Source organism: Phoenix dactylifera, chromosome 18 (assembly GCF_009389715.1).
Source record: "Phoenix dactylifera cultivar Barhee BC4 chromosome 18, palm_55x_up_171113_PBpolish2nd_filt_p, whole genome shotgun sequence".
NCBI classification, from domain to species: Eukaryota; Viridiplantae; Streptophyta; class Magnoliopsida; order Arecales; family Arecaceae; genus Phoenix; species Phoenix dactylifera.
The window spans coordinates 3,585,775-3,595,812 of NC_052409.1; the positions used below are offsets into that span (position 1 = coordinate 3,585,775).

A 10,038-nucleotide genomic window follows, 5' to 3' on the forward strand; every position below is an offset into this window, starting at 1 on the left:
CAATCCAGGCAATTCAAAGTCACACAACATATCAACAATTGACCCAAACAAAGTTGATAGAGCATCATGGAGTAACCATGTGATTGGAGGCATATAAGTGCGATATATGTAGGAAGTCAGAAAGAGTAAAGGTTTCTCATGCCAAATGGAGCATGGAGATGCATGAACGACTAAGGCAGATTTCAGAGGACATTGGAGAAGTTAACGGCATCAGGTGCATTCTAGATGATGGAAAAATTGAAAGTAACATAAAATCTTCTAGATTAACCTGCAGCTTGAATTAGCAATTAAATAAAAAATTGTGCAGTTGGTTTTAAAGTGTTTTTGGCCGCTGGGTAGTTGCTGCTCGGCATTATTGTTTATAACTGAGGACTGGGTTTCAGAATTATGGTTACTCTTAATGGAAACAATCATCTTGATTTTATATAAGATACGTGCCACTTTGGTTACCAACTTACCATAGTTTCCCTCTCTCATCCAAAAAAAAGAAAAAAAACTTCTACCATAGTACATTTGGACATCTACAAATAAACATGTCCATTTCACAAGTTGAAAAATTCTGGATAGCATGTCAACTCGTCATGTTATGACAGATACAGTGGCAGAAAAGAATAGCAGGATTCATCATTCTTCAATGTACCAAGTGCCAATGCAATGCATTGAATAGGAAATGAGATCAAATTGAAATTCGGTCTAATAAATAAAAGCATACAATGATGGCATGCTTTTTACCAAGAAAAAATTAAAGAAAACCAACATCAAAGGAAAAAAATCATTGAAGAGCCACGTCAGATATATCACAAAATGTTGTGTTCAGGAACACCAAAAACAAAAGATTAAGAGAAGAAAAATCAAAAAAAAAGTAGAAGTGACAAGAAAGAAAAATGTATCAAGATTTGCCTCTGATCAAATCCAGAAGCCATCTTTTACTTGGAACTAAACAACCGAACAACATTAAACAGCAAGAAAGTGGAACAACACAAAGCTTAAGGTTGTAAAATATATAGTTAGAATACTGTATCTGCCTATGGCCCTATTGACGCTTGGATAACATTAGAAGAGCCATGTTCATATATCCCATAAAATTCCAAGACAACTTTGCTGTAACTATTTCCATAAAAAAAGAAAGAAATTTCTGTTGCAATTATCACAAGTCTTGATGTCCCATGGTCACCATGGAATGGCCTCCCCTGCACCTACGAAGTGATTGGCCTGCATAATGGGTTTGATACCTTGGCTTCCCTTAGGTCTGACATGATTCCACCTAAGAAATATTGCTCCTAATGCATACCAGTGATGTTCCAAAAAAAAAAAAATGCATGGCCAATCAATGTGTAGGCACAGGGAAGGCCACAGCATGACAGCCACTTTGGAATGAAGCTCAATTATTGCTAGGGCTTTGAAAGAATTACCTTTGAGCGGTAACCAACATCAAGAATACCAAATCCCCGACTCTGAACAGGAACTTCCTCAAATTCCTCTGTGATCTGAGGATAAGCAATAACCCCCACAATCAGATATTTATTCTTCATTTTAAACCATATAACTAAGCAAATACTATCATGCATGTAATTCTAACCATTATTCATTAACTATGAAATTTTTTATATGTATTTCGAAGAATGCAGAAAGAGAGATAAATTTATCTAAATATTGTAACAAAAAGGATTATGCAAATAAATCAGGATAACACATGATAATAATAACAATGAAATTTTAAAAGCTCAACCAGCCCTTAATAGCTCACACCCTTGGTTCTTTCAGTTGTGGAGACACCAATAAAAGCTTATCCACTCAAGATCAATGAGGTGGAAATTATATGCCTCCATCACCAAATAGATTTTAAACAATAGTCTGCAATCCATCTTTTTTTACTGTGTTTTGTGCCTACAATCAGTACACTGATCCTCATTAAATCTAATCATTGGTTCTCTCTTTTTCCTTTCCTAGTAGTCAAGCCTTAGTTTTGCTTCCAGCTACAGTGAGTTACCAAAAGAATTATAACTTTAACACAAAATTTCTGGCTCCATCCCTTGGTGGAAAGGAGGGTTTGTCCTCCCGTCTATAATGTGTCGAAATGGAATGGATCTCTCGGAAACATTAAGAGGTGTTGCTGGATTGAAGAAAAGTTTTACTAGGTCCTATGACACAGCAAGGTGATGAAATTTCAAGAATGTTTTATTCTTCTGTTATAATCTTCATGATGATATACTTGATGGATTACTAACACATGAATTCTACAACGGTGATAAATAGCATAGAACTGCAAATATATATAACTAGATAGTTGTGCAAATAACCTTGGTAATTTCAATAGAATAATTCAAATGTTCACATGATAAACAATAGTCACGTAAATCAGACAGACATCTATTGCTATTAGACATGACATGCATGTCAGGTTTGCATAGAACATGACATCTATACTTGATGGCTTACTAACACATGAGTTTTACAAGGATGATAAATAGCATAGAACTGCAAATCCATAAAACTAGATGGTTGTGCAAATAACCTTTGTAATTTCAATAGAATAATTCAAATGTTCACAGAAGAAACAATAGTCGCGTAAATCAGACAGACATCTATTGCTATTAGACATGACATGCATGTCAGGTTTGCATCTCATGAAACTCATGTGTCATAAATTCAGAAAGTTGATAACTCTATGAGAACAAAATCATGAAAAGGTCATTGTTTCCTGGTATCATGTGCCAATGAAGAACAGTATATGTTATATAATCATATAAATCATGAGTGTCCAGATAAATATTAATATATTTTGATAGTTGAAGAAATGTCTGATATTCCCCTTAGTGTCACCTGTCACCAAAATGTAATGGACAAACTTGTGCCTGAAGAAAGCAAATGAAATTTTTGACAGACATCAAATAGCAAAAAGGAATTTTGGAGGTCATATTTTGACTTGTACTTTTGCATCAATGTGACAATAATTTATAAATGCAATTACCCCGGTGCCTTTACTGAGGTAAAGCCCACCACCACGCACTAGAAGCCAAAGACCACCATCAGCCCTCCATCCCATATTTTGAATTCTCCGTGCAACTGCTCTGTTATGAGGTTGCCAGTAAGGCTGCAAATTTATACAAAACAATCAACAATCAAGACCGTCTACCATCAATGAACTAACTAAATGCTTCCAGCACATAATAAAGGATACCCTCAATTTGTTGAGCAAGACTAGCAGGATACAGTAGCAACAGAGGCTACTAGAATAATGGAAAAGAGATCCAACAATCCAAAAGTGTTGATTCATGATAAATTCAATGGTTTAGAATTCACTATACAATTTTTTCCAATAATCATTTGATTCCATTATTTGTTGTCTAAAGTGTCAAAGGAGCGAAACCAGAGCATCAATCAAGCAAATGGTCCATATCTATCATTAAAAAATAAGCTTTCTAGAGTCCAAGTTGAGATCTGAATGTTAGGAAGAATTGTAAATTGATTAGCATTTTTTCTCGTCAAAGGCACTTTTCATGGATTATTCTTCACATAATAGTAATGTGAACAATGAAAAGGATTTGTTCACTATTTCCTTTTAGAGTCCAATAGAGACCCACTCTTGGGTGACAAGTTTGTTGTAGCAGATTTTAGGGACCTTGGAGTCAAATAGATGGATCACCAAAGGGAAGTTTAATGAATTTTTCAAGAGATTCACTTTAAGAATCCTAGACTAATTGGAGAACAAACCATGGAAAGGCAAAGACAAAGGCCCTTGGCCAGGCATTAGGAAAAGCAACATTAGGTTGGTTTCTTAAAGATGGATTGAAGGATGGATTCAGCCAACAATTTCCTCTCTCTCTCTCTCTCTCTCTCTCTCTCTCTGTGTGTGTGTGTGTGTGTGCGTGTGTGTGTGTGTGTGTTTGTCCTCCCCCACCTTTCTTTTCCCTCTCCCTCCCATCTTGTTTTTAATTCTTATTTAATCTTCTTTTCCCAACTATTTTCTCCTTTTCTTACTTAATTCTACTGGTACTCTTCTTATCTGCCGATTCTCTTCACTATAGATATCTGCATTTTTCATGTTCCTTTTTGTGCTGAGATCACATATGCTGCTGTATTTAATTTTATATATTTGTCCTTTTTGCATAACATACATATCTGCACAGTTTAATTTTATGTAGCTAAAATTTATTAATCAAACAACTGCCTTCACAGGTCACCTGGTTAGAACATACACCTCCCAAGAAGCTTCAGACAGAAATTTCTTGACCCCTATTTTATTTATGATTACCAAAAAATGCTTCTCCCCCCAATTTATATAACAAGATAATGTCATATTTTAACCCAACGCCTAGTTTAATCCCTTTCCTCAGGTCCACCTACACATTGCAAGACATCCCTCATCAGTTCATCTATCAGTTCAGAGTAACACACATCACTTATGAGGATGGACCTATTACATATTAACACAATGCATTTCAGTGAGTAAAATTAGTGTGTGCGTGTGCGTGTGTGTGTGTGAGAGAGAGAGAGAGTCGTAGGCCTATCAACAGATTTAATAACTGAATGCAATCTGACCAGATATAACACATTAAACATCAATTTATTCAAATTTTACATCATTGAAATGCAGTGCTCAGGTTACTTTTAAATATCCAAACCAAATTTCAATCCAAATTGAAGTAAAATCATTATTTGGATGTCAAAAATCCTATTAGATTCACATTCAGGCCTCAGAATCCCTACAAAGTAGCCAGACCCTGAAGTCACTGGACCTTGATCCAATATTAGCAGCCATAACTGCCGCTTTGACATATTCTAAATTTTATATAGGGGACTGAGATGAGATATCTTAATTAGTTTTTTTCTTTTAAATAATTAGAGGCTGTCATAATTTTGTTTCTCTTGTTAGTAGTCCTGTAGGAACAAAATACAGTTTTTTTAAAAAAGTGACTCACTCCATAATGGATGCATAACTCATTGTATAGATTTATGTTTAGGCATGCAAATACCAGTTGCAAAGATGATTTTTAGAACCCAGTTTTTTTATATTTTAAATATCCGAAATTTTGTCCTTACAGTCCTAAAAGAATAGATAGACGTCTAGTGATTGAATTAGACTCTATTTCGAGCTATTTTAGGATAAACATAAATGTTTTCTTTATTTATTTACTGAAGTGACTGGACCAGATCCGTTGATTTGGTTGCAATGAGATTTTCTTTTCTTTTCCATCAGGAGAGAACAGGAATGCATGTGCTAACAAAAATTATAACTAGGGAGATCTCAGAAGCAACATATGATAAGCACACCTGGCCAGGTTCCCAGGTTAAGTAGAAGTTCCCACGACTTGAGACAGCAACATATCTGCCATCAGGAGAGCGGTTTACTGTGTTAAAGGTTCCTGTATAGTAGCTTGCACCACTAATGCCACTAGAAACTGTTCTGCATGATACAAGATAGTATGTTAGTTTAACTATGTAAGAAATACAAAGCAACATAAAAAAGGTAACTTTGTGGTAAGCTCTAAGTGATAAACACACCAAGAACCAAGTTCATGGTATTGGTTATTTATATACATAAGAGATAATGCAATATCAAAATGAAATTAAAAAAGTAGAATTTTTGGTCATCAAAGATGCAGATCAAATATTGATTACCACATGAAAAGGGCTAGCAATCAGTCAAATATACAGGCTAGAGCGAACCACATGCTGGCCCAAAAACACGATGACAAACAGGTTGCAGAAGAAATAAAAACAAACATTATTGGGAGCTTGTGATCTTTATTCCCTAGATGACAAAACATATGGTCACCAATGCATGCAATATTAGTGCCTTTATATTCCCAGCATTCACAAAAACCTCAACAGTTTATATGACGAGATCACTATTTCTTAGCTGAAAAGGCCACAAAGCACAACCAACTAACGAGGCTAACACACATTCACATTTTTTCTAAATTAATACATATGGTGGAGTAGATTAACATGATAAGAAACATCAAACAAGAAATATACCGGTTAAGAGTAGCTGATACGGTCTCTTGCACAGCAGCCTTCCAATTGTACCCTCGATTTGATGTGACATAGATTGCTCCTTCATCAGTGACCATTTCTGCACTCTTTTCGCCAATTGCTTTGATGTAAACCTGCAGTGACAGTAACATATAGTTTAACCAAACTAAATCTTGTTTGGATGCCGTAATTAATCGAGAAATGATATCCTGCTGGTCAAAGGACTCTATAACCCAGATTTTCCTGCAAAACTGCGGATGTTTCTTCCTGGACCTTGAATTCAATTTCTGCAATTTCAGTCCAAGTTTTGGAGTTTTGGCCAAAAATGGCGCAAAAATATTTTGAATATATATTAAATAATAAAATTGAAACAATATTAAAAATAAATTATGGAACATGTTTAAGTATATAAGCATTCTTTTGGACAAATATATGTGTATGATCTCACTAGCTTTAGGCTGAGACCACAAAATGTATACAGAGAAAGATTGATAAAATAAGAAAAATAACAGAAACATGTTATTTTATTATTGTCAGGAATTCATTACATGTTCTAGTCACAATGAGACAATTTTCGAAATTCTTCATACATTTATATTATAAAGTTAAATTAGTATATGATTATTAAGAAAGTATGGATAATTTTAAGAAATTACGGCGTCCATATTTGTTTTATTCAAAAACATGTCAAGCATACATATAAATCAATATTCACTATTGACTGTTCACTTAAATAGTCAGTTTCAGCTGGTACCGATTGAAACTGAAAGAAACCATTCAGTTTTGATCAGTTTCGTCAATTTCAGCAATTTCACCAGTTTTGGTTAAAACCATATAGTGACAGCCAAAATATGTAAATTAATGGATTGTATGATTGGAGTCATTTAAAACAAATTATTGTTTTCTGAAACTTCAAACCTAGATTCCAATGGTAATGGTGGCTTCTTGTACATCACTAATTTTAGATCAACATCGAACTTATTATCTGTTGTGCAGATTGCTTCCTTTTACTGGTGGCTATGGTTTTTAATAGTCATCTAGTCTCAGATATTTATCTGTACTACCTGAAAGAACTCAATTTCCAGTAATCTTCTTATATTATCAATTGAACTTTACTTGCAACCAATAATAGTTAGATAAAAAAAATCCAGAGCAAAAGCCAGCATATGAGCAGGGAAACATCAACATACCAAAACAGGCAGGCAATAAAAAAAAATACTTACAAATGGGAACAAAATCTGAAGATTATGACCATGTGGTCATATTTTTGTTTGGATGACAAAAGTTGAAATGAAGTACTAAAGAGCAAGATTCACTTTTAAGACACTGAAGCTGATTATGCACGGACAAATAACTACAATGGAACAGATGCTATCCAGCATGTAGTATATCTCTTACTTATTATTATTATTATATGGAGCTATGCATTATAAGCACAAGGCATGTGCATATATGATATTTATGTGGTGAGAAGAGAGTCATATGTCATAGAATTTTTACGGTAACCAGGCACAAACTGAACATAACTTATCACCTATAATGTTGATCTATAGAGAAGAGACCAACTGCCTAGTGCATCTACAGAAAGTAAAGCAACCCCATAAGCAGAAACAATAAAATGCCAGCAGAAATTTTCTCAGATATAAACATTAGATAATGCAGAACACATGAGGAAATGCCTGTGCTAATCACAAGAGTGCAGTTACCATATCTCCAGGAAGTTGTGCACTCAAAGGTATTCTTTCCCAGCTTTCTCCAGCATCTGATGTATACAACAAAATTGCAGGTTTTCCAACAATCCAACCTTCCTTCCCCTTGAAGCTTATGGAATTGAATCTGTAGTTAAAGTCATCATCTTCCGCAGAAGGTATGGAGCGTGGGAGCCAAAGATTTCCTCCATCTTTAGTCTCCAATATAGTTTGTCTTGTTCCCAATAGAAAACCTGAAGGACATGGACTAAACCTTCTAAATTTAATTTTCAAAGAACATGCATACAAGTTTGGTTGGAAGAGGGTGTAGGACCATAGTATGCCTGTAATTTCACGTTCTTCCTTCACCCTACCATACTAAACTAAAGGTTGCAAACCATAAAGGTGATTAACATTGTACAAACTAAGTCTGCCCATCAAACAAACAAATAAAGAATTAAATGTTGAAGAAGTTAAGGGGATAGAGGAAGCTAGAAGTTAGATTTATTGAGATGGAAACAGATCAAGTAATCCCAAGATTTTTGGGATACTGTGATTCATCTATATATGGAATATGGTATCCCATAAATCTTGAAATAGCAGGATGAAGGATTTCTCTGGTCCTCATACTATCCTTCCTCCTCCTCAAATGCTTCACCATATATTCCTACCTGTGCAACCTATCATATGATGTGGCAACCAGGCATTTAAATAACCCACTAAAAGAACCTCTAGACATCAATATTTGCACCACAATTTTGCAGAAATATTGCGAACTTAGAAATGTGGCTAAAGAATTTCAGAAGATTCATAAAAACCTTCGCTGAAACAAACTAGAGGATGATGTGTCGATGATAATAATTTGAATAAATCCTGACGAGGGAGTGTAAAATGGAAATGTGCTTTAAAATTGTTGACAAACATGACTTGGCATTGAAAGACTTTATAATACAGTAATAAGAGCAAATACATTGTACGGATCAGAATATTGCACAGTTAAGAGGACACAGCATAAGTACGAATTTACTAGCAAAGAAAAGTTTGCTTAGGTCAATGCATGGCAAACTTTGAAGAACAATTAAGAATGAGTACATTAAATAAAGAAGCTGGTATAGGACAATAAATTTTAGCAAGTCATGTAAGACACAAACAAGAGTATACATGGATCTTAAATCTTTTCTCCCTAAGAACAGGGGAAACCTATGCAGAGCTGAATTGATGAGGAAGCTCACTGTTTTTTGAAAACAAGATTCCTGACATGGAAAATATATAAACAGAAAAAAAAGCTTTTTAAAATTGATATGGTAATTACATAGAAAGAAAAGTTTTCCAAGATTTCCTTTCTTATATGTCAGAGAACTGAACTTTGTATATAGTTGGTAATTTTCAATGAAAATTGTACAGTCAGTATTGCTGGTTGAGATGTGGTTGCTTGGCCCTCTTAGAATCAAATTCCAATTCAAGATTCGCAATCAGAAGAGTAAGTTAAGCAGCAAATACTATGGCCAAAATAGCTTGAGATTGCAGGGTTCCATTACGATGTTCTACACTCAATTTCTTTCAAGATTAAAGAAAGCACCAATTCAATCGGGCAATTTTCTAGAAGGTTCTAAAAAAATCAAGAAGTTTCCAAAAAATCAAGGAAGGAGGGTTTGGGGCAACAGAGAGGTGTTGATCGGAGAGAGACCGTGGTTCATGTCGTCGGGGACGAAGGCGATGTCGAGAAGGACGACGCCGGGGTCGATGGGGAGGTAGACGCGCTCCCATTCAGAGAGGTTGGGTTCGTCGGACCTCGCGGGCGGCGGCTGGAGGCCAACGAGGGGGGCGAGCAAGAGGGGGGCGGAGGTGGTCTCGGCTATGAACCGGCGGCGAGTCTTGAGGGAAGGAGAGGAGGGGGAGGGGGAGGAGAGAGAAGCGCGAGGGAGGCGGAGACGGTGGCTACGCCGACTTATATAGGAAAAAGAGAAGAGGGAGGGTTTCAGGAGGACGGGGTTTGAATCGGTGAGATGGAGGCTCGCCATGGGAAAGGCTTCTCCAAGGCTCCCGGTTTCTTGGTTTCTCTTGGTTTCCTCTTATCTGGTTTCGCGGGCCTCACGAAAGCTCCTCAGTTCTTCAGCGGATAACACCGTTGAAGAGATGGAATGGTCCCACCGTGGGAAACTTAAAATATATGGTCTTGATGCGCACATTAGTTCGCAGGCATGGGGATAAAGTCCGATATACTGTAAATTTATATGCTGTAGTCTAATGGAAAATTATAGTCCAATATACTGTAAATTTATATGTTAAGGAAAGATGGGAGACACGTAACCAATGATTTCATTCCCTTTTCGTTAAAATTTATCAATATTTTTTGCAAATTATTAATATC

The 10,038-nt window shown here is 35.8% G+C and overlaps 1 protein-coding gene across 3 annotated transcripts in view; it reads right to left on the reverse strand.

Annotated features, from left to right (window-relative positions):
• The window catches only part of LOC103722490 (photosystem II stability/assembly factor HCF136, chloroplastic-like), a 14,636-nt gene extending 4,831 nt beyond the window's left edge, over positions 1-9,805 (reverse strand). For 2 of the 3 annotated variants that reach the window (XR_005506817.1, XR_005506816.1), the window contains exons 1-6: positions 9,355-9,805; positions 7,686-7,921; positions 5,983-6,113; positions 5,275-5,407; positions 2,972-3,094; positions 1,413-1,487 (exon numbers count right to left, since the gene is read on the reverse strand). Coding sequence is in view for 1 of the 3 variants with exons in the window: in XM_008813069.4 (XP_008811291.2) it covers positions 1,413-1,487; positions 2,972-3,094; positions 5,275-5,407; positions 5,983-6,113; positions 7,686-7,921; positions 9,355-9,688 (1,032 nt within the window). In the remaining 2 variants the exon portion in view is untranslated. The remainder of the gene's footprint in view (positions 1-1,412; positions 1,488-2,971; positions 3,095-5,274; positions 5,408-5,982; positions 6,114-7,685; positions 7,922-9,354) is intronic. The other variant, XM_008813069.4, reaches the window with a different exon arrangement.
• Between the last annotated feature and the right edge of the window lie 233 nt (positions 9,806-10,038).